Source organism: Botrytis deweyae (genome assembly GCF_014898535.1).
Source record: "Botrytis deweyae strain B1 chromosome Unknown BDEW_004, whole genome shotgun sequence".
NCBI classification, from domain to species: Eukaryota; Fungi; Ascomycota; class Leotiomycetes; order Helotiales; family Sclerotiniaceae; genus Botrytis; species Botrytis deweyae.
The window spans coordinates 1645941-1673616 of NW_024066211.1; the positions used below are offsets into that span (position 1 = coordinate 1645941).

Here is a 27676-nt window from a genome sequence, read left to right on the forward strand (position 1 = left end):
GGTGAGTTGTTGTGAGATTGATTACTGTATTCAAACATGCTTCGTTCATGGCTGTCATCAAAATGTTTTGATTTGTTTAATGTTGACTGATACGGTCGGTCGGCCTCATTATTTTACCTTCAGTATCTGCAGGTCGCTCATTATGTTCGTACCTGCATTATGTTGTGTTCACAAGATTTTGATCTCCATTCCCCAATTCTGAGAAAGGAAAATGGAATAACATCTACCGAAAATACCGGACATACAGACCCATGAAGTCTCCATGGGTCTTTCATGCACATCAATCAATTTTCGCGATGAATTATGATGATTACTAGAGCACGATCTGGAAGATCATGATTAGCACAAGATCAACAGGGCCACTACGGTGAGCGCCCGGGATTGGGATTTACCTTCTAGGTTTTGATGGGCATGCTCGAGGGATGTTGCAACTTATCAGGCAAGCTATTCATGTTGATCTTTGCCTCGAACTGCTCACCTGCATGATATCACTGTATTATTTACTGTTACGATACTTTCATGGTATGCTGAAGATACCAGCGAAAGGAAGAAGAGGAGCCACAGCCAAGTCATGGAACCAGCAATCTCATCCTGCCGGCAACTCTGACCTACATTAGCGACGTCGCACAAAGTCCAAGAAATCCAGACACCCTAGTTTTCCTTCTGCCTTCCAAAGAGCGGTCCGTATCCTATGCATGTTCTGCTTCCTTCTCATCGTTCTCATTCTGATATCATCCTCTTCCTATTCTGCTGCCTACGATATAATTCATGCTTTCCAAGGTTGTGTTTCCAAATATACATTATCACTTCGCTGGGTGAATAAACGATTCATTCCTTTCTGCATAAAGTTGATGCAAGCAAGGTATACTAGATTCAAAAAATGACAGGTCAGAAATCCCATTAGATCCAGGTGGATAGAGCCTCAGAAACTTCCAGGTACACGCTTAGTCCACAAGCCACAGGCAGTTGATGATTCACATCTAGGGATTGCTTAAGGCGGCCTTCTTGACCGATGATCGTGATTCAGACCATATTTCGAAATTAAACAAGAATGCATTTGAGGCTTGAAGATTGCTTACTATCCTTGTTATCCCGAATAATGGAGATGAAAATAGTCTCACATGACGAGCCCATTGCTTGAACGCTGTGAAAATCCTTCGGGCTGATACATATTCCAATCAGTCACACCTTGTTTGTTCCTTCCCCAGACAAATTATAATTCTTCAGCACTTACCGATAGTTGTGATGGATGATCCCTATCACAATAAAGTGAGATCTTCAAATGATTGTCATCTGCGCGCCCAATATCAAAAACACGAAGCGGTATTCATATTCATGCTCCCCGTCTGGAGAAGTATTCTCACTGTCGGGATTCAAGTTGGATTCTGATTCTGGATTTCATAATTGTTAGAGGCCATCGATCTTGGCTAGAAAACACGGAGGCACTTCCGTTACCATTTTGATCCCTCTTCCGACTGAACAAATGGATACGGCAACCTGCATATTCTGTGCACCAGATACCTTCTCCAATTCAGTAATACAGCAGTACAAACCCGCGACCCAGTTCCGTAGCCCTGGAAATCTTCGCACCTGCTTCGATGTTATTGTTGCATAACGGCCTACCCTTTCCATTCCATTTTCCCACTTTTATTCGCAACTTCATTTCCTTTTGGCATAAGTGTATGTTGGACGGAAAAGTGTTGTGGAACCACGCTACCCGTTCGCCCTTGATAATTCCTCAAAAACTTTCCCTTCTTTGCATGGCGATACGAGTCCAAGTGGTACACACGTATAAATGGATGCCGATGGAATGGTAAATGGATACATGAGGCGTTTTCCAATGACCATTATTTTGGTGTTGAGGGATCTTCTCTATGGACATCCGGTCGTAATTTTCCTCTTACCGTGGGTGGGTACCGGTGTCTCATTATTGTTTCCGTGTCGCATGTTGTCGAAATATAACGAACGGTGTATCATTATGTGCGGAGCTTACCGTGGCTTGCCTGGAATTCACAAAAGCCTATCATCCCATCTATTTTCCAGGTCATGGATATAATGTTCGGTCAGCAGCACATGTTTTGTCGGAGATGAAATCTCAAGGGCACCTTAGGAGAGGTGTATTTCCTTACTATTGAATTCTCCTCGTAGGCACTGATTCAATATCCCATGCGTTTCATTGAAATGCCAAGCTGTGAGCCCCTGGATCATTCGCGTACGCGCGAGTTGCGAGTGTAGGGATGGACACACACCTTACGTTTGGAGGGCAAGGGAGAATTGATTTATCAGGATCAGTTGAAAGAATGAAAAATTTGGAGATAATTCAAAAGTCGGACTCAGGAAAAGATAGTGGTTGTTGGTGAGCTGTCTTGTCATGGTCTGTATTTTGTCAACGAATAATTGTATCAATGCTTAAATCACGTCGCGGGCAATCATCATTCGTCATGAACAAAATACATATTAAATTTCACCATCTATTTCATCTCTACAAACACCAGAACCTTCTCTTATCTATACTCTTTCCCACTGTTCCATGAGCATCAATATCGTAATCCACCGAAGCACTGAACAGTAACCTAACATTATTCCTTGATGTATTATACTCAAGCTCTCATCGATGGAACCATACCTCCTCATATACCTCTCTATGGATTCGTAATTATTGAAATACTCTTTCTTAGACGTAACGTACACACGAGCTATATCAGCACTCGAACTCTGGAGTCAGGATAGTGATATATGTGATACTCAGTTCTCAACATCACATTATTAGAAACACTCCAAATCCCGCACTGAAATATACATATGAATGACGAGTGAACTATCCTGCATGACGATAGATCTTTTACCTAACAAATTTCTTCTTCACTGAAATAATATATCATTTGCCCTCGTTGCTACTGACATTCGAATAAATCTTCCGGGGAATCGCAAGACGAGATCTGTAAATATTGAATTGGGTAGCTACTAATATTCCAGCATTCTCTCCGGAACAAATCTCAACTCCAGTCACGATAAACAGATAAAGTATCTGTGGCTTTGGAGCATAGAAGAAACGGTGTGAATGCTATTTAGGTGATTGATTTCAAAACCGTTGATCTATGTCCCCTATTCCCCCTTCTCGTTTTAACATGGACGTGCATGAATCGGATTAGTTTTGAGTTTAACTGTATATAGATTGTATTGAATAGGAGTGACTAATACATGGGACAAACACTTGTGATGTTAGAAAGTGATGTGATATAAGGATTGCTCAATGTCGTGCACTTTATACATGCAATGAACTTCCAATGTTCGTAATTGACCCAGTACATGAGAGCTCGATATCAGAACCAAAAGTTCTCTATTTACCTAGAGTAATGTTCTAGACACAGCCTACTCCACTCAGTTCTCTCCCCTCTCTAATACCCCTCTCTCCTACTCCAACCACTCCCCTCGACTAAATTCGGCTTTCGATATCCACTCCGAATAGTTGCATTAGGAACCAATTCAAACCCACCAATACTCGCTCCTTCACTATCCAAAGACCAGAGAGTTAATGCTACCGTGTTTGTTCCCTGGTGATTAAGGATTCCTTCAGGAACCGGGAAGCGTGTTTGCGGGCCTAGGTTATTTACTATAGGTGGGGGTTAGGATGATGACATGAAAGGCGGGGGAAAAAGATGCGGAAGCGAAAAGTGGGAGGAGAAGATAAATATGAAAGGACACAGGAGAATATCAGGAAGATGCATACCATATTTTCCAAATTGCCACCCATTAACAAAAAGCTGAGCTCTATAATTGCCAGCCATCCCCGTCCCCGTTCCATTAAAAACGAATCCAAGCGGCACATCCCACCCTTCTGGAATATTTAATTCAAACCTCGTAGTAAAAAATCCCACTCCAGCACTGTCTATTCCGTCGCTGACTGGATTTCTTACTTCCCACGCATCACTTGGCGGATTTGGTAGATGGTATCCTTGTCTCTCTGCGAACATCGCTCCTTCGTTTCGAGGCCCTCGTGTTTTATCGATGAACTGTTCTCCACCTAGGTTTCCAGTCAATTTCCAGGTAATTTCGGTTTGAGGATGTGAAGACAGAGAATAATCGAGGAATCCACGTGGAAATTTAATAGCGTCAGTTCCCGGGGCTTCCTCATCTTGACCCATGTGATCTATTAATACTGTAAAGACGCAAGGATTTCCAGACTTCAGGGAAGGAAGTGGGAATGTTTGAGCATATGTTTGATTCCCACCACTGCCGACCCAGGAGCCTAGAAATGTAGAATTGAGCCAGATGGAATGAGCAAACCCGGCGCCACCCGTTGTGTTGATAAAAAATGTGGTTTCATTGCCGGTGGAGAGAAAATGACCGCGGTAGATGAGGGAACCGGTGTGATAACCATAATCGCTGGCGTACATTGACGTGGGAGTTGTGAGATTCAAGGTGTTGTTTGTAATTGTGTGGTCTAATGGTGTCCAGAGAGAATCATCGTAGTGAGGTTGAAGTTCGGGGAGGGAATCGATATAGTGCCATTGTTGGGTTGAGAAATTGGGAAGACTAATGGATGGAGGGGAATATGATATGTGAGCTTGGAGATTTCCGTTCTTCGCCTTTCCGCTTTGAAGTAGTTTGCCATTTAGAAGAAGTGAATTTACTTCAGTAGGTGCGGAGATGATTTCAAAGCTAGTCGTCGCATTTATGTCCCCCGTAAGTTTAAGTTGTTTTCCTTCAATACTAGCTGTTCGTAAGAGGTAGCCACCATTGACGATAATCGATGATTTAGATGGAGATGTATGGTTGCCGATTGGTGCCGGTGCTTCCAGCTCCAGAGACCAATAATTGTATGCTTCATTTCGCCACAATAAATAAATCTTTAACTTTCCGATTTGCACAACTCGTCTCTCTTGATTTACAGTCCATTGAAGTACCCAAGCTCCACCAAGTTTTCGAATATCAACGCCGTGGCCTTCTACAACGTCAGGCACACCAAGAGAGACTGGAAAAGCAGCTTCGCTATTATCTTTATCTCCACCATAGAGAATCAAGACTCTTCCATTATTGTGATCCTTGGCCCATGAGAAAACCTCGGCTGACGAATAGATCATGTTTATTCCTCCTATATCATAATCTGTGACGTGTATCTTGGAGTCTCGACCATTCATGACCAACGATCCACCAAGCTGAGGTATTGTAATGTTGCCATGAGATGTAGTAACTGTAAACTTATACAATGTCCTTGTGAGGGACGTGAAATCTGCATGCCGGACCACGTAAAAATTGGTTCTAGTGCCATTTTTGATAGCGCCAAACAATGGGGTTACAGCAATTTCAGCCGGAACTCCAAAAGTACCATTTTCACCATGTCCAGCCGTAGCTGTCAAGTAAGCAGCGGATGCTTTCAAGAAGTTTGCTTCCAATTTCATTTCACTGTACTTTTCGCGCCAGACCTGACGATCTTCGGTAATTGATGCTCCGTAATCATAGGAGGTGTATCCTCCATGGTACCCAAGATTTCCCCAGTTGGTACCACCGTATATCTTTCAAAACTTGGTTAATCAAAGCGGAGAGCTCAATAAGACGCTATAGATCTTACCATATAGACATTGAATATTGCGACTCCAAAGCTGTAAGTATTCTTGAATTGCACCTTGATCGCATCATTGTTGGTGAGAATTGCGCATCGATCTTCTCCAACGCCACCCCTGAATTATATATTAGCGGACAGTACGTTGAATTGTTTTGCAGAGCCTACCATCCATCTCCACCTCCACCCTGGAATTCACCGATTGTAAAGGGTGTCGATGGACTGTAATTCGCATGGCTGATCTCCCAAGTCTTCGGAAATCTGTAAGTTGGCCAAATATATGGATCGCCACAATCATAACGCATAGGATAAGCATCAATTCCATAAAGATCTACCTCTCCGAGCCCACTTCCTGGTGCAAAATTCCCAATATTCAAATTGTCATTCACAACAAAAGGAACTACAACACCTGCATCCAAGAGCTGTTGTTCCACAAATGACATATAATCTTTATTCATTTGACTCGGAAAGTTAGTAACACCAGGCCATGACGCGAATTCATTCTCAGGTTGGACCATGATAACCGGGCCGCCATTTGTGATTTGTGCTTTAGCTAGAATTTTGCCAATCGTAGAAGCATAGTTTTGAGTGGAATCAAGATAATCCTGATCAGTGGATCTTATGACTCCTTTGATTCTCAGTACCCAGCCTGGTATTCCCCCAGCTGCTGTTTCTGCATTGATGTATGGACCAGGACGAGCAATCAAGTAAATTCCGGCTTGCATGGCAGCATCGAAAAACTCATCAACGCTGAATACTCCATCTGTTATTACTTGCCCAGGGTTGCCTTCAAGTAATCCCCAGTATGTATAGAACGATACACCAGTGAAGCCCATGGCTTTGATTTTTTGAAAAACATCGAGCCATAATCCTGGAGATGGAATACGAAACGGATGGACTTCACCGGAATATATCATAATACGTTCACCACGAACGAGAATTGAGTGTTCATCCCACGACACCTGTACGCATATTACGGATTAAAATTCTTACTTTGGAATTTGCAGTGCAAACTACTGACCAAATCTTGTAGAACTTCTCTTTTGTGCACCTTGATACGGGCATTCTGGATGCTTCCGATTCTTAAAGCAGATATACCTTGTATCCACCACACAGCAATAAGAAATAAATTGAAGTATATAAACATAATGAAATATTGGTGGTGTGTACTTCAAATAACCACGTAACAAATATACAAGCAATATACAAGCAATGAAACGTTCCCACAAAGTAGCACCATTGTATCCTTATACTTATCTTATTGAGTTCATATTACCTGTTCATTGAAGACGTAATTCCGCAGAATTCCCCAATACATAATGGGTGAATTCTCCCAACTTTGGAGGCAGAGTGTAGAGTGGGACGGACGGATGTATAGCCTGAATGCATACTCCGCACCGGCAATGGCATTCACGTATGATTTGCAGACTTTATGAAGTATAACGATGGAGATATGCTTGTGCTCCAATAATAAAGACAGGGATACCTTCAATGAATATAAGTGGTTCGGATGTGGTGATAGTTGTAGTTATTTTCGAAATGTGGTGTTGCAAAATGGCCCCAATCATGAAGTTGCGAATGAGGGAGTACAACCACCCAGTGTTTACCCGAATATATGCCGGTAGAAACAGGCATAATTTATATGCACCAATGAACTGATTTCTTGTGAGGCTTAGCCCACCACACGTGCCTAGTTATCTAGTTCCACTAGAACTCTGCTCCACTACAAAGGAAACATTGACACAGAAAATTGAGTCAACGGAGCGCTAATCAAAATAGTAATATAATGCATATTTTATTTCTTCGTCTCAACAAGATCATATAGTCTGGTGTTGTGGTTTAGTGGTATAATTCTTGCTTAGGGATATAACAGTCTTCATCGACTGATTCTCCATGTAAGAGGTCCCCGGTTCAATCCCGGGCAACGCCCATTGATTTTTTTTCTTTTTTCTTTTGTCATTTTTGTTCTTTTTCTTTTATAAAAGGGGAGGGAGAGAGACAGAAGTTTGTTCGTATGCAGATAGGCAGTGGACACAGGAAGAAGAGACGTTCAACAACTGACTACTACTAACTAATACAAGACCAACAGTCATGTTTTAAATAGATATATTCCAGAACTTGACGAAATTTACTCAAGAAGTCGCAACTATCTATTTTTACTCGGTTTTGACACATGTCAAGAAATTGTTTTTTTGCTTTTTCATATAGAACCAGTAATTTTAAAAGCAAGACAGACCTCCCGTTAAGTGACATGAACCCCCATAAATCCCTAAAACTTTTTGACAGAAACAAAATAACCCGCCATCATTCCCTGAATTGACTCATTAAATTCCAAGGGCACCAAACACACCCGGGTAGCTCTTGAAATCTCCTACCCACTTATAATTCGAAAAAGTGCCCAAAGCATCAGGGGCAGCAACCTCGATTGACTCCGTTGTCACCACCGCACCAGCCAGAGTACTAATATCAATCTCAATGCCGTCTTGTTGAGCCTTCCACTCTAGATTAGCAGTCAAATAATTAATAATAGTATCTTCATTGAGATCTGGCAGAACACCTTCGTCGTGCTTTTTGATGAGAGCGTCGGTGAGATGCACATTGCTTGAGGCGATAACATCATTGGGTGTCATGCTCTGTGTCCCAAGTGTAGCGTGCATACCAACGTATGCGGGATCTTTCGCCCACTCATCAGGTTTGGCAGAGCTCTTGCCGAGAAATACTCCGACACTATAAGTACCGTTGAGAGCTGTCCACGGTAAATCGATCTTCACTAGGTAGTCGCGTGGAAGTGAGGTTGTGGTGGCTACTTGTCGTTTCTTGAAGCTGGCTGGGGGACTGGTATAAAGTGCAGCAATGTTTCGTTGGAGAGTAGTGTTGTCGGGATGATTGATGATCTCAGGATAGGAATAGCCAAGCCTTTCGACATTGCGCACATCGGCGGAGGAGAAGAAGTTGCCACTCGTATCTCGATGGAAAGGAGTCAAAGCTTCGTTGTATTAGTATGCGAATGTTGTGATGGGATTATACAGGGGACTTACGAGAGTTTTGATCTTGAGTAGAGCCCATTTGAATGGTGAATGTGCCTGCTCTCTGCTGTGTTGGTTCGACATATGTATTGGGATATACAGCTTGCCACAGGGCAATTAATCTGTCGATATTTGCATGGTGAAACCAGAAGATTGGATCGAATGCAGCGACTGGAACAATGGACCTGTGTGAATTATTTCAGTCAGTATTACCACCGGAAATCGTTACCCCCACAGTGTTCTATATAGAGAAGAAATATCGTAAAATGGCTAAGAGAATGAGGTATTCTGAGGAACAAACTAACATGTGGCCAGAAAAGATAAAGCCTCCGGTCAACGTATGAACAGTATCATGAATCGATTCTATCGACTAATTAGTAACCAATGCCATACGGAATTCCGCCATAAACTGAACTTACCAATGTTGCCGAAGCCAGAGCTACCGGATCCCTTGTTGCTGAATCGGTTATATGGCTGCAGTGAATTATTAGCATTGATCAACTAGAGGTAAATGGCCTCGTGGCCTCAAAAAGTAGATTTTTGGGCGAACTTACTTGCCAATTTGCAAAGAGAGTCATGATTTGTGTTCTGAAATTTGGTAAGTTGGCCTCGAATTGCTCTTCCGCGAGGTTATTTTGACTTGTGGCGTCGGCATTGTTTGATGTTGGCCACCGAAGTGTGTTTTTCCATGTGTTGAATGGAGCAGAATTCTATTTGAATCAGTAAAGTACCATTATATGAGCGAGTTTTTACTTACTCGAAGATCGCTTGGTATCAAGGGATGAAAGCTGTAAGAGAACAATGGATTGGGCACTGTTGCAGTACTACCATTGGGATACGTAACAAAAGCGGTTGGGCTACTCAAGACACTAGGGAGAATGGGTCCATTGTTTGCAGGGTTGGCGGCCCAGTCCCAATATGGCATTCTGAGAGCCAGAGATGCCTGATGATATGCTTCTGAGTTGCTACCGGTGAATTCTTGCGCAATTTTGACACCCCAGGCATGTACTTGTTGCTCGTGTAACGCAAGGTAGGGTCTATGCCAAGGACCAAAAAGATTGGATCCATGAGTACAATACCCACTGGTTCCAGCTCCTACAGCTTGAACTCCGTCCCAGGGCTTCAAGGGGTAACCGTGAATACCTGAAAATCATTAGTCTGAAGGTCATTCATCACTAGAATAGTTTTATCGTAGCGTACCTGCAATTTGGTAGAAAGACGACAATTCACTCTGATCGGTACCTTGATATGCTATCATAGCTAACAAAAATAAGTTCCATTGAGTAGAGTCAGCGGCAAGTGATCGAATCTCAAGACGGGGCTGTAAACCACCATCTTGAACACCTGTGATAGCAAGTGTACCTGCTCGAGATTTCAAATCCTCGGGCTTAGATAGCGGGGAAGCTATGACAGAGCTGAGTAGTAATGATAAGGCCCCGAGCCTTCTGATGAGACTTGTTACCATGTTGAGCTTCAAAGAATGTGTATATTGTGTTACTAGAAATTGTAGTCTCCAACAATATGCTAGAGTCTAAGAACTGGCCTGGTAATGAAGATGAATGCAAAGAAGAGTAGAGTGAGAAGATTATCATGAGCTCAAGATACTCTTATATATTATGGAAGTACGGATCAATGAGCGAATTATTGTTGAAGCAAAACACGAGTGAATCGCCAATCATCTCCTGTTGTATACAGAAGATCCTCGCAACGATTTTACTGTACCTCAATAAACACATTTCGCCGTAGGCTCAGCCTCGTATAGAGGTAAGACCTATGTGTAATAGCCTCGACAAAAGACGAGGATCAACTAATGCCACCGAGGAGAGCAGGCTTGAACGTAACATCAAGGCAATGAACGCATGGAATAGCGGCTCCTTGGCCTAGAATCACTTCCATGCGCTGATTTTGGAACTTGCGGTATTTTTGAGCAAGCCCTATGTGAATGACATTTTCAACGTGCAGCTTTACAGCACTCGAGAAACTGTTCTTGCAATGATTGTCATCCACAATCCTGGCAACCATGTGGCTTCAACGCCGTAGCTTATACGATCACGACACCGAGGTTGCACTAAACGTTCAAATCTATTGATTGGCGCATGGTATACATCAGTGGAGTGACTGGCATAATCTTGGCACAGCTGATGTCAGGAACGCTGTCAAAATGTGGTAGACGAGCCGTCTCCTCATTGGTATCTTCGCAATTTCATCCCATTTCTAGCATCTTTTGAGCTGAATATGTATAGGCATTCGAACTTGTGCATACTCGAGCTGCAATTTGAAGGATTCTCCATGATCAAGAACAAGGAATACTGGAACATATCCGAAATGGAACGTTTCTCAATGTAATAGAAAGGCCCATGGAGTAAGAGTGCCGAGGTTTAGGGAAAACAAAACCACCTGTATAAACGTTTTTTTGACAAATCGGATGTCATGCATGCTTCCCATCTCTTGGTTTCTGTAGAAAAAGAAATTCAATCGGGTAAGACTACGCCCATATATTACCGGAACACAGGCCGAGAAGTCTGGGCATCAGGTATGTGAATCCTACATTAAACCTTTCGTATGAATCGAATACGACTTTTCTCTTCTCCAGATGACCATTTCTCATGTCATACCGCTCCGATATGTTGAGGCATACCATCATGATGCAACGAAAAGCATGAAATAGTTGTCATGAAAGATCTTTCCTATGCTCATTCTCGGATGTTATAAGACTGACTAGTCAAATGTCACACCCCAAACCAGTTCCTTGGCGTTGATCGGAGAAATTTTGAAATATTACTCCGATGTTGTTGAACCACCAACCTCTTCTTCCTTTATCCAATATTGACACCTCGAATGAACCATCAATTATCTGGACTTTCAAATGTCTAGATTTTCCTCTTTCTTTTCATCAAATACGCCTGGCACAAGGTTTGATTTACATACAGATCGTCGATCAAATCAAAACTTATGGAGTATCCTGGCTTGTTTCTTATTGTTGAGGACAAGGGGTTTTGTGGCATTTGACATATCCAGATCAAATCAGGACCGTATCTGACATTGATTAATCGATGTCAACGTATGGACCTTGAAATGCTTTATGGTACCTGAAATCTTGTGCTTGAATTAGTAGCCTTGGTGGAGAAATCTAAGATCGGTCGGCACTGAGTGACGGATTAAGGAACAGTTGATGTGATATCCAGAACAAGAGAGAGAAATATCCAGGAAAGATGTTTTGGGACTTGATTGAAGAACATCTATCAAACTATTCGTCTATTTCTTCCTCTATGTGCCACACCTTACGGATACGATACGCATCTAATCAATAGATCATAGAAGCATCCTGTCGTGTACCTATCTAGGATTCAGATATGCATGAAGCAGCAAACAAGCATGTCTCAATGTTGTGCACCACCACCAACGACACAACACACCACCTATGCATAATGACCTCGTTCGCAGTATATGCAAAGCAATCATGCTAAGTTATGGGTATTGGATTGGGGGCTGTTGTAATCATGGCCATGTTGACTGTCTTGAACAAGATGCTGTTTTTTTGTTCTCGTTTTATCAAACACCATTTTCAGGCAACAAAATCCCAAGTGCCAAGCTTGCGAAAGGTCTTCATTTACTAAGGAAAGAGCGATTGCAAGTCAGCAGCGAAATCTACACTTCTAAAGAATTTGTTGTTACAACACCCAAAAGGTCAAGCATGGGATACCACAATCTTTAGTTGAGTTTGTTGAGGTTGTTGATCTTTGAAAACGAACAATGCGATAATTCATAATGCCAGTGATTATGGTCTTCTCGGCGGTCTACGCTCAGATGACAAGATGATAAGTACGTCTCCATGATGGTTAAATGATACGCTTGAACAATCTGAAAAATAATGATAACATTTGTCAAACGTTATGTACAAAGTACTGCCTAAAACTCTTCAAAAATACAGTATCTAGAAAGAAAGGTCCTTGCCATAATCAAACCAGAATGATTTTTTCTGGTTTAAAAGCACCTGGTGGTTTTGGATGATAGCCAAGGGGGATCCCTTTAGCATTTCCCCTTTGGTTAGATTCGAACCTCATTCCACCATGCCTTCTTTTCCCGTGATGCGGCTCATTCCAATGTGTATGGCCCCAAATCCAAACGTCTCTCCAGTCCAAGAGAGGCATTGTAGTTTCAATCGAACTATGATCATAGCCATGTCCCTTGCAGCCATCAATAACATCACTACCATGGCTGGCTCCGCTATTGAAGTCACGAAGCTGCTTTGCTGTCTGTTCAGGAGGCGGAGTTCCGCTCTTAGAAGGTGGCATGTGCGTTATGATAAGTATGCGCGTTTCAACTTCCTTGGGATCGTCTCTAATTTTCTTTGTTTCCTGCCTGATCCATTCGCAAGATGCGAAATGCCTCTCAGTTCTTTGCTTGTTAGTTTGATCTCTAGGCTCACGACCTCCGCCTCTCAGTCTTTCAGTCCACAACGTACAGCCTAGTATCACAACCTTGCCTTCCTTCCCTTGAATGACATAGCGGTCGTTCTCCAAGAACACCAGTTTTCCTAATGTATCTGGATGCCTTGCAAAGCCTCTAAGCATCTTTATTGTCCCTTCCACTGTACAACTATTCGCTGGCCAGAAGTCTCTATTTCCAGCTACGAGAAAAACTCGTCGGAGTTCTGGTTTGGCGCACATTCTAGCTAAAAATTTCCGATAATCAGTCTCACTTTGTGCATTAGTATTCCCTATGTCGCCGGCGAGGATCAAATATGGAGCACGAGGTTTAAAGTCAAAATTTTCATAGCTCGTCTGTTCAAGATGTAAATCTGAAACGTAGTGAAATGGAATATTTTGCTTGATTGTGGGAGGAAGAACGACGAGATTATTTGGCGGACCGAAAACCATCTGTACTTCAGCAATGGTAGTAGCATCAGTGTACGGATCGATACGACGACGTATTAAACCTCCTATTTTATCTTGCATCCTTCCGGAAAGCCCTCCACCCGATGTAGCCGGGGTACCTGGAGCAGGTACCGCTGGCTTAGATGTTTGAGGAGGCCTAGGGGCGGTTGTGAACGGATTAATGGCGACCGGTGCAGTTGTAGCCGGGATCGCTGGAGCAGATACCGCTGGCTTGGATGTTTGAGGAGGCCTAGGGGCGGTTGCGAGCGGATTAATGGCGACCGGTGCAGTTGTAGTTTTGGGATCTACTTGACTCGATAAACCCGTGATCAGCCCAGTTGCCATATTTTTGATATAATCTTCAACTTCTTGCTCATCCTGAACTGGAAATCCTGTCGTAGTAGTCCCAGATGTGGGCCCGACTGGTGGGGGTTTCGATCCTGGTTTGGATGTCGTAGTAATCCCAGGTGTGAGCCCGACTGGTGGGGGTTTCGACCCTGGTTTGGATGTCGTAGTAATCCCAGGTGTGAGCCCGACTGGTGGCGGTTTGGCTTGGGCTTTGAGCGCCGCAAACCAAGTTTCGAAATTCGAAGGCCCAGTGGTTGAAGTCGATGTTGTAGTTTTGGGCGGAACAGGCGAGCTTGTACTAGATGTAGACGGGTTTACTCCTTGGGCGTGTTCCTGGGCGCGTTTCATTGCTACGAGGGCCCTTTGAATTATAGCCTTTTGTCCTTCCCTGGTAGTCCTTTCCATTCTGGCTCTAGAAAATTCTTCTTCAGAAGGTTTTTGATAAGGCAAAGATTTTTCGCCATAATATTCCCTCCTCATGTTTTGGAAAAACCAGTAAGGATGACCAGTAGCTCCAGATAGACAGTCTTTATAACCTGGATGCGTCATGAAATCTCTGTGGAACTTATCAAAGAATATAGGCAGACGTAATACTTCCAATGAGTTCAGAAGCTCATCAGCACTGATACCGACATCGCTTTGCCTTTCACGGGCAAGTGCCTTTGCCCATTCAATATTCCCCTTCTTCCATGGTATCCAGAAGTCTATACTGGGCGATATCCAGGGCTGAGATAATCCACCGGAGTCTGGTTTCGTCGACCCCGAGGAAGTTATGCCTGGAGTTACGGGCGGTGCAGATTGTGGAGGTGGTGCAGGTGCTATCCCTCCTCCTCCTCCTCCTCCTCCAGCACCTGGACCTGGGGCTCCTGAGGGCCCTGGTGGTGCAGATGGTCCAGGTGGTGCGGATGGTCCAGGTGGTGCGGATGGTCCAGGTGGTGCGGATGGTCCTGGTGGTGCAGATGGTCCAGGTGGTGCAGATGGTCCAGGTGGTGCGGATGGTGCAGGTGTTATCCCTCCTCCTCCTCCTCCAGCACCCGGGCCTGGAGGACCTGGAGGACCCGACGGACCTCCAGATGGACCTCCTGGTGGCGGGTGCTGAGGCGGCTTACTTTTATCTGACCATAACGAAAGAGGTGTGGGTCTCAATCTCGAAAGAGGCTCCAATTGCCTCCTCCCAATCTCTCCCTCACCAGTAAAAGCTTTTCCCTTTCCCCTATATCTTTGTGCAGTTTGACGATCACGATTGTAATCTAGCACAAATCCCTCATTGGTTTCATGTCTTTTAACTCTTTTGGGTCTACTTTGATTGATTATCTCTTGTTCTGCTTCTGGCAATTCATCTATCCTAACAGCGGGAGTGGGTTCCCAAGGTCGCGTTTTGCGCTTGTCAGGATTGACTGTTTTGGGAAACATGGTGATGATATTGATGATGACGGTGGAGATGAAAAGTAGTATTGCACTAGTTCCGATGGCAACGGCGAGATTTCGGATTCCTCGTAAAATGTCGAGTTCAATTGGCATTTATATGACATTGATGGGTTGAGTCGACATAGTTTGGTGATGGATTTTAGACAAGGGATAACATCTTATTATCTGGAGCTCTTTATGAAATATTCTCTTGTTGATTTTGACGAGTGTTGCCGGAACAGGTATAGGTGTTCTTTATTGAATGTAATTCGAAAGAATTATTATGGATTGGGATGAGATGGTTGCTATGTTCTTTGTCTGAGTAGACAAGCAGTTGACACGAAAGAAAATATCGAGTGTCTCTTTTCATATGCCAAGAAAAGGTTGCGTCTGCTAGTACACTGGGAGTCAATTGATGGCTTGAAGGATGCATTTCTAGACTTAATGGCATAGAAAAGTGACAATTTGCAAGTATCATTCGTAATATTTACGCCAGGTACACTTCCCCGATACTCGTCTTGAGACAACTCTTCATCTACAACTAATTGTGTTCACCAATCAGTCATGATTTTTGCAAGATATGTCGCACTTTGTGCTCCCCTTTCTATCAAAAAGCTCAGAGGCAGAAGTGTCTTCTATCGAAAACACTCCTAGATAATGATCACTCAAACATCCAATGCGAAAACCCGAGATATATTTGAGCAATATAAGAATCTCAATATCAACAAAAGGTCTAAATCGACAACACGATATCATATTCCCACATCAGTAACAAAAACCAAAGAATCCATCACCACAACAAGAAATCTCTACCCATCAATCTAGCATACAAAATTGTACCTACATACCCCTTACAGTTCTCCAGCGTACATTCCCTCTTTCCGTGACCATCTACACAGTCCAAAAAATACACCACACTAAGCTCACCTCATAACAAAGAAATATAGCTTGTCATACTGCCAATTAATCGTCTCGCTAACACGTCCATCAACTCCTTGTATGATTCTGAAGCGAAAACCCCCTCTTATTTCCCTTGACTTTCTTACTTTAACTAAGTATAAAAGCCACGGAGTTTTTAAGGGGAATATGCAAAAGTACAACGAAAAGAAACAATTTTTCCAGAACAAGGAGGTATATAAGTGTCTCAGTGGTAGTAGGTATGAGATAGAGAACTCCCATATTCGTTTTAAAACAGAGGATACCATTCGAGGAATACTTTCATGGTGTTGTGAAGTTTGTTGTAGACAGAGATATGTATGTAGTGCGAAATTGGTGGTGTATCTGTTTTGATGGTGAAATATTACTACTGTCGGGATTTGTTTGTAGCAATATAATATCAATGATATCTAAAGAGAAAGGAGATTTAAGTAATGAAGATAGTATATATCTCAAAGTGCAGCAAACGACAACAAGAAATCCCTTTTCTCACACCCCGACAGTGTTATCGTTGACGAAGTTTACAAAGACATTTTTCTCCCCATGATTGAAAACATTACAGCAGGAAATTTGTTATTCTCATCCACGCCTATTCCATTCAACTTCTCCCCACAGTCACACCACCCTTTTCATCCGATAGAACTGGCGAATATTCATAGTTACCGGTATGTAATTAAGACTTCTCTACCTGCTGATAAGTAACAATCAGTAAATGCATTTAGAAGGCAATCTGGTCGGTAATCACAGCATAACGTAACCTATCGTAAGTAGCCGCTAGAACCACCGTACCAATTGTACTAACCATCCACCCACTCATACAGTCATATTTCCAGCATGATCTCATATGGTAATCATTCCATCTCAATCTCAATCTCAATCTCAATTCCCATCTGTAACGATACTATCCCACGAATCCAAGTCGCCACAAACAACAAAACCAAATCGCAAGAGAAATTTCTCGACTTCAAATCACTCAGACTATTGAATATCTCAAAGTCCGAGTGGACAAATAGGCCGCGTCAGCGTCTAATTTACAATATCAACTTACCATTAACATCGATACTGACTGAAATTTGCTACACGCAAGAAAAATAAAATAGAAGAATGAATTTTGACATTTGCTTGCGAACAATTTCGGGGAGGTACGAAGATCCAGACCTTATGAGAGATACAGTGGATCACGTTTGTCGCTGAACTTGCGTCAGCATTCTCGGTACATGAATTTAGCGCAGAAAGGGGGATTCGGCACTGATACATACATACATACATACATACATACATACAAAAATCAATACATAAATAAGTATTTCCCTCCTAGCACACCTAGGTAGAATCGTCCTTCCATTTCCATTATTTCGAGTCCAAAATTAGCCTTTCAAAAAAAAAAAAAAGAAAAAGGTCAAGAAAACTAAACAGGAAAAACAAAATGCGTTTCTCAACTCTGAGTATAGCGATAATCAGTGTAACTCTCACAAGCGCTCAAACACCAGCTGAGAGCTAGCCTATCACATCTCGGAATATCGGGTGCGCTTTCAGAAATATATCGATTGCGCCTGGAAAATGAATAGGTTCTTCTGGTATGCTCTCTTAATTCCTTATTAACTCATTCCATCCCATCCTCCTCTCAAACAAAACAAAACAACCCCCCTCCACCTTCCACCCCCCTCTCACAAACCCCACAGACGTAACCACCCAACCCTCCATCTACCATACTGCACTACTCCCCTTCCCCTCCCAAACATCAAAACCCTCCCCCACACCAAAAAACCCTACATGCGCCTCACACTCAACCTCTCAATCCCCTCCTCCTCCGACATAACCACCCCTCGCACTACTCCACCCTCCCCCCGGTCTCGCCCCCAACACCACCACACGCCTACACTGGTGGCAAGGAAACTACACCATTGCACCCCCCTCTCCCTCTCCCTCTCCCTCTCCCTCCCCATCTTCCCAACCCCCCCTTTTCCCAACACCCCCTCAACACCCCCACCAGTATCGCCGCCTACACGCAACGCCACAAACCACACCTACACAATACAATCATTCCCACAGCCGGAGCATTCATTTTCCGAGGGAGGAAGCGGTAACCCTAACCCTAATGTGACGTAGGTATTATGAGGAGATAACAAAAACAAGATTGAATTTTTCGCTAAAGGGGGTGGTGGAGAAGGTGGGGGAGCTGGTGGCGACGAATTGGTTTGTGAGTACTCGGTGTTGTTTTAAATAAATGCCGACCTTAATTGTAGTCAAATTCCTTATTCAAAATTATACTTATTTAATATTTTCAAAATTCAATATTTAAAAACACAATATAATTAGATCTTTCGAATTTGAATCATATATATAATATTAATAAATAAATCATATATTAAAATCTCAAAGTTTTAAGAATTAAATTAAAAGATCTTTTATATATTAAAAATCCCTTTTAAATAATGATTTTTGTAGAATTAATTTTAAATATTTAAAGTTTAAAACAATTGAGTTTTTATTTTTATACTTTCGATATTTTGATTTTCTATATAATTCAATAATTATATCGATATATTATAATTTAAAAGAATATTTATAAAATTCAATTAAATCTTTATATATTTATAGAATTTTATATTTTAAATTTTAGTGATTGAATTATAATTGAATTTTGAAATAGATAATTTTCATTGAATTTTGGTGTGATATATACTAGCTAAATTGTGGTCGGTATTTATTTAAAACAACATCGAGTAGTGTGTGAGGGTGGTGATGGGGGAGCGGGATGTGGGGTGTGGGGGAAACGATGTCTACCTAGGTAGGTGAAAGTACCTAGGTATTTGATTCCAAGATTACAATTTTCTATTTAATGCATGGCTTCTGTTGTAAAAAAAAGACGAGATGGGTGAATATCATCTTTGAAGATACTTACTTGCTATGACATTTCGACACGAGCCAGCTTCTCTCTCGATCGCAGAGAGCGAACTCTCTGAACACTGCTTAGTCTGTAGGTTTGTCACTTTTTAAAGAGAGATGTTTGTACCAAAAATCGTATTATGATTCATCCTCAGATAACTATAGTGCTGCCCATCAATTTCGTAATTTCGTAAGCCCAAAATCCCATAACGCAATAAGAAACTAATAATACACTCATACACCAACAAACTAATACCCTCGTTCGTGCATACTGTCCTTTCCCGATCTTTTTCAATCGCACACACTTCTCTTCATTCATTGATTGCCCTTCTTAGCATCCTCTGCGTCATTCTTTGGCACGCTAACAACAACGGGTACAACCACACTATTAAGGTTTCGAAGTGCCTACAAATCATCACCATTAGCAACATACACTTTACACCCACCCGACCATTGACCACAAGAAAAAGATAAGCTCACCTTGACGAAAAAGCCCTCACTAGGCACATTCCCATTCCACGCATCCTGAACCTTTGTAATCTTTCCCTCTCCACCCTGTTGCTCTGTCCAGATACTCACCTTACTCTCAACAGTCTGTTCCATACCCCCCTTCAAAACATATTTTGTCTTCAAATCCATCTCGATTGGATTTCCAGCACTCGTGACCTCATGTCCGAGACGTTCTATTTTGTTACAAACAGTTTTTAATCCAAACCATTGAGCAGAATATTGTTTGCGTCCCTCGGCATTGGTGATTTGATCAGCGAAGACGGCGTTGTCAGACCAGAGAGATAGTTTTTCGAGGGAGGGAAGACCTGCAAAGAGCTTGAGGGACGTTAGTTTCTTGGTTTTCCTAAAATGAAGGGAAATAAAGGAAGGGAAAGGAGGGAAGTGAGAAGCAAAGTCTAAAGTCCAAGAAGTAAAATAGGGAGGGAAAAAAGAAACTCATACATCCAAAACACTTCCCACAACCACCTTCTGTTTCTGATTCAATTCCACCCCGGGAGCCGTATGAACATTCGTATTTTCAATTCCCAACTCACTGAATCCCTCTGTGCCAACACTTCCAGAACTCGCATGTGCAGAGCCCGAAGTCGTGCTATACAATCTACTTCCCTTTCCCAACTCGTTTGAGCCTCTGCGGGCATCGTCGGCAACGGGAATTCCTGATGACATATTGGAGTTTGTATGTGTATTATGAGAGATTACTCTTGCTGTTGCTCCTGCTGTCGATGTATTGAAAGAAGATGTAGCAAAGTACGAAACAGGTGTAGTAACTTTACTTCCAGCAGTAATCTTTCTCGCAGAAGTAGATGTAGATGGTATCTTTTGTAGAGATCTGGCGAGTGAGGAACGCATGAAGTAGTTGAGCGTGATGGTGAGTTGAGTAGAGACGCTGATGAAGGGATGGAGAGAAACTATGAGATTGAGAAAGAATTATGGAATGTTTATACCTGCCTTTTCTATTTTATATGTATAAATCACGTACTACTCAGTACCTACCTGGTATTTACAGCTCCAAATTATGATGTAAGGCAAGGAATTTATTCTGAGGGGCAATTGCCTATCTAGGTACCTATCTATCGTAGATGCTCGTAAATCCATACGAGTCTTGACATCATTGATGTTTAAATCCGGAAGGGGTATGGTGAACGTTTTACCCCACATGATCTTCCCAAAGCTCCCAAAGCTCCCATCATCAATCATTATTATTGGTGCACCAGGTGTCTGATTAGACATCAACCTCCGATATCAGATTACGGAGCTTTTCCAGATATTACCTAGTAATAATAATAAGTACTTGGGTATCACAATGTCTCGCGGGTGACAGGAAAAATGGCACACACAAATTCGTAATTCTCATTCAATGGAACAACACCTCTCTTTCAATTGATTCAACACCACCACTTTTTATATTTATAATAAGAATAATATGGTAGTTTTATTAATTCGATATCAGAGATTAATTCTATATAAGTTTTATGATTCTAAGTGCAATATTCGTAGAATAATTCATTACGGAAGATCGACTCGCTTCCATTGACAGAGACTTTTAAATTCGCTATATTCAGAGCTTTAAGATTCAGTATAAGATAAAAAAATTAATATCGATGCTATATAGGGTACTGTTTTGAGTGATATAATTATATAATTGATATAAGGTAGTGTTGTGGTTCAATTCCCTCTGAAAGTGAGTTGTTTCGAGGGGGAAACCACTCTAAAAACCACCCTTTTGACCACCTTTTCACCACCCAGTGAGCTGTCCTTTCATTTTAATAACATCCCTAAGCCTCTGAGGCATAGTATCTACTAGTTTATTGATATGTTCAATAGTAACTTGCTCCCAACCCTCATTTATAAGCTCCCGCATGGTTGTATCGTCCCAATGGGCATGCCTCCGAACGACTTGTTTTGGGATTTGCCAGATATTTTCGATGATTGAGAGATCAGGACTATCATGACAGTTTTGATAGGTTTCTAAACTATGATCTCTCTTCCATTTCTTCACTATATTGTCCTTCTTGCCCCCATAGCCGTGTCCTGAATCACCATCTTCCTCGAGTACGAAATCCTTCGATACAGCTAACCATCGCTTTACCTCCCCATCCAATATAGTATCGACATAAACCTTATGGGACAACTTGCCATTCCGGTTCCCAGGAACATCGTAATATATAAGATTGCTCTTAAAGTTGTAGCCCACTGCCGCCCAGCAGTGTTGCTTATTGCGGTGTTCCTCCTTTTCTACCCCTCTGAGCTGAATACACTCAGGACAGAGCCTCTGGCCTAGCTTTCTAATGATCCTATACTTTCCCTCAGGCCCGAAACCCCAATGACACTCATCAGAGAACCTAACTCTTCTCCAATCCTCCGGATTAGGGTATTTAGCTAGCATATCGCGGGCAAATTGGAGTCTAGCGGCAGCTGTTCTCTGTGTAACCCATCCCTTGCAACAAGCTATACATTTTCGATATCCCATAGATCCCATAGCTCGTGCAATAGTCCTTCCGGATTGGTCTAATCCACATGCCTCTCCCAATTGCTTCCAATTGAGGGATCTAGCCTCAAAACCCTCCGTTTGGATCATGATCTCCATAGCACGTATATCGCGAGGAGTAAGGGTTTTTTTTGCTCCTCTAGTCTCTTTACGTACTGTAGAATCATGTAGACGCCTTGGATCGCGATCATGCCAATGTCGATATCCGGTGCGAGGTGCGACATTGTAGGCCCTGAATACTCGAGCTTTGAAAGTAGTGACAATTCCATCAGCTATTCCATCAAGCATAGCCTGGGTTTTAGCTTTAACAGGGGTTCTATTATGCTGTTGGGGATACGTTTTATCCTCATAGCGATCGCGGCGAGTTGATACCATTATGTTGTGATTTAATAATTAATTTTGAAGTTGTGGTAATTGACGTGAATTGAGGTTAAAAGGACACGTGTGCCATTTTTCGTGTCACTCGCGAGAATGTCTAGACAGCAGAAAGGAAAATGGAAGATCGAAGATAGAACGTGAAAATGGAAATGTATAAAAGATAACAAAACAAACAACTTTCTACTTTGTAAAATCAATTGTAATAATGCTATGCTTGCTATCATCTCTGTCAATCATGGGTATTTTCCCCATGTATCATCAATAACGTCTCAACTCCATTTTTGGTATTCGTATGCTTTGCATATTCGTGATTCATAAATATCCTTCCACTCGCAATTGTCCTCCCTTGGCCACCTTAAAGACCTATCCTTTAATGCTTCCCTCAAGCTTGCACAAGGAAGCTACCTTACTTGCAAGATCATCAGCTTCACTTCTCGTGGCAGCTTCGGCATATACTCTCAAAGCATCTTCCGTGCCACTTGCTCTTGCGAAACTTCTACCATCCTTGAATTTAGCGACAAGTGCATCGATTTGTTGTTGTGTGCCTTGTGGCTCCACGAGTTTTCTCTCAGCGTCGGTTGTCTTGAACACGTTTCTATCGGCAACTTCAACTCGGACAAGACGATTGGGTAGGTCAATATAGGTAGAGTCCCATTCCTTTGGTGTCCAAGACTTGTGGGCCAGGATTGTCTCAACCAGTAACATATCAGAGAGCGCATCTCCAACCGTCTGATTGATCAAATCGGTGAGAGCACGGAGAGTTTCCAAGGCGTTGGCCTGAGCAGGAGATTCTGGGGTTGTGCTAGCAAATACTTTCAAAGCTTGTTGGGAGAAGACTACTGTGCCGTGGCCATTTGCTTCAAAGTAAACACCAACATCAAATTTTGTAGCAGCATGATGTAACCATTTGACACCAGTAGGAGTACAAACGACAGGAAGCTTCAAGGTCTTCTCAACATACTTTGTACTAGCACCATTGGCGTAAGCAGTTTGTACAACACCGATTCTCAATTCATCCGCCAATCCAGCTTCTCTAGCAAGATCACCAATGAATGAAGCTGCGAGCGTAGCAATTCTATCACCATCCAATAGACGGAAACCATGGTCAGAATCATTGAAATAGTAAATGATTCTGTCAGCATCTCCATCTAATGAGCAGCATCGATCATTGTTTCCAGCTTTCGATGAAGGGGGAGCTCGTTGTTTGGTCTTGACATAATCGGCACCGCACTATGAAATATAAGCATTGGTCATTGAAATCAACAATACAAAAATTACTAACCTCGTGGTTTAAGCTCTCTGCTTTCAAAACGTCATCGTTGAGTACTTTGATGTCGAGAATTCCCTTTGGTAGATACTTGATCAACTCTGCCAATTTAGGACCTCCAACACCGTTGGCACAATCGACGGTGACTGAACCAGTAGCCTTCTTTCCCTTCATAGCTCTCTCGAAAGCCTTTGCCAACTTCTCATAGTATCCAACCTCACTGACATCTCCATAAGCTTGTGGTGTACCCTCAGTGTTCGTGCATCTAGTCAAATAATGCAATTGCGGTGTGGTAAGCAACTTGTAATCCGTATAATCCGTTCCAGTCGCCTCGAGAGCAGCGATAAGAGCCGCCACCAATTTTGGTCCCGAAGGTCTCGTATCTCTGGCATAAATGACTCTCGCAGGAGTTTCTGGGTTGATTTTCAAATCCTTCTCCAACTTGCGATAAACGTTCACCACATCCTCATTCTTCGCATTGGCCAACAGTGTACTGTATGCCTCCCAACTATTCTCCAACATTTCTCCCATCGGATCGACTAACTTTACACCGTTATCCTCAGGTGGGTTGTGCGACGCCGTAATCATAACTCCGATGGTTTGACCACCCAATTTGCGCGATCGAAGAGCGGCGACGAGACCAACGCGAAAGACGACGGAATCGAGAAGATTAGCCTTCATACGAAAGCCCGCGGTTCCATATTGGAAAACCCGATCGGCAGGTTTGGGGTGCTTGTTTGAAGCTTCGAGAATTTTGGAATCCATATTGTCTGACTTGATGAGCGAAAATAAAGACCTGTAATAGAGAGAAAGACTGGGGGAGAGAGGAAGATTATAAGAGGATTGTAAGACCCCAATATAATTATCCAGTTTAAGGTGCTCCAGAATGCGTGTTTTTATTCCTGATCTTCTTTTCTTATTACTTTATAAGTATTCAACGTACCTTTGTTGAGATTTGTCTATGCGTTTCTATGCGTTGGACATAAAATTTGAGGGGCTGATATTATTAGGTAGGCAGGTTCGTAGTGGTAAGTATTTAATTTATGTTCTATTTAAAGATTGACCGATTTTGTTAGGAGCTGCATAATTTGCGCATAAAATGGCGCAAAGGGCCAGGTGGTGGTGACCTTCAGCTACTATGAAGATTATGCTGTGGTGCGTATTAATAAGCAAGTTCCCACATTATTCGAGCGACTACGATATTCCAACTCTAATAATAAACCTCACAAGAAGACTTGACTGAATTTCTAGCAGGTAATGTATGTATTTTGCTATTTGAAACCTCACTCATTATTTAGTATCAGAGTTGAATTTGTTTGATCTGTTGTAATTATTTCTTTTGTTTTTCTTGAAGCTATTTCAATTCCATATGTAAAATGTCCGGAAAACATCTGTCTCGCTATTCCAGATTATGCACCATCGCTGAGTTGCGAAATGTCCTGTGAAACTCCTGTACTAAATGCAGTGACCTCCCAGATACTCCATCCATGCATGAATATGTGCAAAAGATACCCCTTTTATGATTGCCCATCTCACAAGAATTATCGCCTCCACCCCACTTCCCCGAATGAGGTTGAAAGCCTGTGTTACAGTGAACACTTAACCATACAACTCATCCTCATCAATATCGCCCATACCCACTGCGTCATCTTCGTCGTAGTCATCTTCATCATAACCATTACCATTACCATTCACTTCACCTCTCCAATCGTCACCAGCCGGCTCATTTGTCTCATCATCAACCTCTTCGACGATTTCCTCCTCACCATCAACTATGCTACCTGCAACTGAGCCAGGAGCCGTGGATGCATCTCTACTGGTGACTTTACTTCCCGTAGCGACACTACCAGGTCCAGACCTAGTGCCAACAGTCTTGAAAATATCTCTGATAGCTTCATAATTGATCTTCTTACTCCAACTTCTTTCCTTCATTGCGTTGACAGCTGCTTCTGCTGGTGTACTAGCTACACTAGTTTGTCCTTCTCCAATTCTTGGCTTCTTCTTTCTCGGTCTAGTAACCTTTGGTGGACCCATAGCAGCCTTTCTCTTTTCGAAATCTTTTTGTTGTTGTTTGCGGAGCCAATCTTTATTTGCATTGAGCCAAATTTGTTCTTTCTTGGCAACTTCAGCATCAGGTAATACGCAATTCATGACTTCTTCGTCATCAGCAAATTCATCCTCTCCGATATGAGTATCCATGCTAACATATTTTTGAGGGTGGTTTGCTTCCGCGTAGAGAAGATGAATATGCGCTTTCTTTTGGGCTATAGCAAAACTGATTGCATGCTCCTGAGTATGAGGATCGGAGACCATTTCTGTGATCTGTTGCTCGAGTTCGTCTTCTACAGCGAGCCATTCGTCTGGCATTTGGATAGGAGGTTCATCATTCCGTGGACGACCGGGGCCTCTAGCGGGTGCACCGGCGTGTTCTTCGAGTTCTTTGGCAGCTTCTGCATCGGCAGGGTCAACGTCACCAAACTCAGCAACAAGTTTGTTGAAAGATGTGCCGGATTCATCTTCAATGGCGTCGTCCAAAAGTCGTGGATCGATATTTTCCTCTCGGGAGGTAGGAATTGCAGGAATAGCAAAGCCATCGGCATCGCGTCGTACTTCTCCTGATGGTACTGGAGCTCCAGATGTAGACTTTTGTCTCTTGTTACTTTCATCATTTTCCTCTTCAGGATCCTCCGCATTGTCTTCCTCGGCATCCGTTGCTTTACCTTTGCCCTTACGCTTGCGCTTCTTCTTTTTCTCTTCCATTTCTTTGAGGTAGGCTTCGGACTTTTGGTAGAAGGAAGGAGGGTCGTGTGCAGATTCCAAGAACTCGTTGTTGAGAAACTCTTCAACTGTAAGAGCACTACTTGGTGTTCTCTTAAATTCCTCCAAACGCTTTTGAATAGTGGCTGTTGTGACTTTGACGACATACACTACTTCGGTGACTGTTCGACGAAAGTTATTCATTCGTGCCGCTAAGATTAAACAAGCGCCACAGACACCGGAAGGTCTTCGTCCCATGACCATCCAATCCAGGCTCATTCTTCGAACCATGCGAATTGCATCATCGGCGACCTTTTCGGTTTGTTCGTAGAACTCAAGTTTGGAAGCGAATTTCCAGATTAAATCTTCGGGAAGAACTGGTAAAATGCCATCCGTAGCCAATGAAATTTGTTTATGAAGAGCTTTGAAATATTTTCCGAGTGTAAATACATTAACCTATGATTGTCAATAAAATTTCAAATGATTTGCCAAGAATGCGAACATACCTGGGACTTGTCGGCAAAATCAATGAGCATAACTCTGCATGGCTGTTCCTTTCTACAGGCACTATACAAGCAAACAGCTGCTACCAGATCCGTTCTACGACCTTGAATAAAATTGTTCATCGATGCAAGTTTGAAGATTTGATGACCAACACCGACAACTTGATCTGAGATCCCAAGTTGGTTTGCTAAAGCTTGCATGACACGCTTTCCTACATGGTATTAGCTTCAAGCAAAGGAAATAGGGGCCTCGTCAGCACTGACCTTCGCGAAGAGTATTCTCCTTATTACTTTCCCCTCCACCAGCTCTTCTAAAGGCAGGTCCCATGGTTTGAGCACCACCTTGATCCGCACCAACATGACTTCCTTGAACGATTGCAGCACCACTGCTACTTTCTCCGAATTGGATTTCTGAAACAATATTTGAATCATCAACCACAGTACCACAGTTATGACATACACCATCTTCAATCTGAGGTTTAGTACATTGTGGATTTGGACAAGCTGGTCTTGCTTTGCCTCTTGCAGCACCCATGGCAGCTTTTCGAGAAAGTGCAGTAGGTGCTTTGATAGGTTTCATATTCCTCAACGGATTGGGCCGCGCCAGCGGTACTTTTGGTCGTGGAGGCATTTTGATGATGAATTTTGATGGATTGATGAATTAAAAATTGATACAGGCAGCCAAGTGTAATTTGCCCCTCTACCCCGCGATATTCCTCTCTTGCCC

The 27676-nt window shown here is 42.6% G+C and overlaps 7 protein-coding genes across 7 annotated transcripts; all 7 read right to left on the reverse strand.

The window, feature by feature from the left end:
- Positions 1-3398: 3398 nt before the first annotated feature.
- EAE98_002494 (uncharacterized protein) lies at positions 3399-6710 on the reverse strand (the record flags this gene model as incomplete). The annotated part of the gene is made up of 5 exons (XM_038950114.1): positions 3399-3613; positions 3731-5516; positions 5573-5681; positions 5732-6525; positions 6585-6710. 5 exons carry the CDS (start codon positions 6708-6710, stop codon positions 3399-3401), a joined length of 3030 nt encoding a protein of 1009 aa, XP_038813853.1.
- Positions 6711-7887: 1177 nt separating this feature from the next.
- Positions 7888-10054, reverse strand: EAE98_002495 (uncharacterized protein; the record flags this gene model as incomplete). The annotated part of the gene is made up of 7 exons (XM_038950115.1): positions 7888-8549; positions 8602-8774; positions 8895-8952; positions 9009-9063; positions 9144-9299; positions 9347-9732; positions 9790-10054. The coding sequence occupies 7 exons, from the start codon at positions 10052-10054 to the stop codon at positions 7888-7890; spliced, it is 1755 nt and encodes a 584-aa protein (XP_038813854.1).
- A 2494-nt stretch (positions 10055-12548) lies between these two features.
- On the reverse strand, positions 12549-15335 carry EAE98_002496 (uncharacterized protein; the record flags this gene model as incomplete). The annotated part of the gene is made up of 1 exon (XM_038950116.1): positions 12549-15335. The coding sequence occupies one exon, from the start codon at positions 15333-15335 to the stop codon at positions 12549-12551; it is 2787 nt and encodes a 928-aa protein (XP_038813855.1).
- Positions 15336-19361: 4026 nt separating this feature from the next.
- EAE98_002497 (uncharacterized protein) lies at positions 19362-20405 on the reverse strand (the record flags this gene model as incomplete). Its single annotated transcript, XM_038950117.1, has 3 exons — positions 19362-19451; positions 19527-19871; positions 19998-20405. The coding sequence occupies 3 exons, from the start codon at positions 20403-20405 to the stop codon at positions 19362-19364; spliced, it is 843 nt and encodes a 280-aa protein (XP_038813856.1).
- An 886-nt stretch (positions 20406-21291) lies between these two features.
- On the reverse strand, positions 21292-22419 carry EAE98_002498 (uncharacterized protein; the record flags this gene model as incomplete). Its single annotated transcript, XM_038950118.1, has 1 exon — positions 21292-22419. One exon carries the CDS (start codon positions 22417-22419, stop codon positions 21292-21294), a length of 1128 nt encoding a protein of 375 aa, XP_038813857.1.
- A 366-nt stretch (positions 22420-22785) lies between these two features.
- Positions 22786-24454, reverse strand: EAE98_002499 (uncharacterized protein; the record flags this gene model as incomplete). Its single annotated transcript, XM_038950119.1, has 2 exons — positions 22786-23652; positions 23705-24454. 2 exons carry the CDS (start codon positions 24452-24454, stop codon positions 22786-22788), a joined length of 1617 nt encoding a protein of 538 aa, XP_038813858.1.
- Positions 24455-25288: 834 nt separating this feature from the next.
- On the reverse strand, positions 25289-27580 carry EAE98_002500 (uncharacterized protein; the record flags this gene model as incomplete). Its single annotated transcript, XM_038950120.1, has 3 exons — positions 25289-26902; positions 26953-27161; positions 27214-27580. 3 exons carry the CDS (start codon positions 27578-27580, stop codon positions 25289-25291), a joined length of 2190 nt encoding a protein of 729 aa, XP_038813859.1.
- Between the last annotated feature and the right edge of the window lie 96 nt (positions 27581-27676).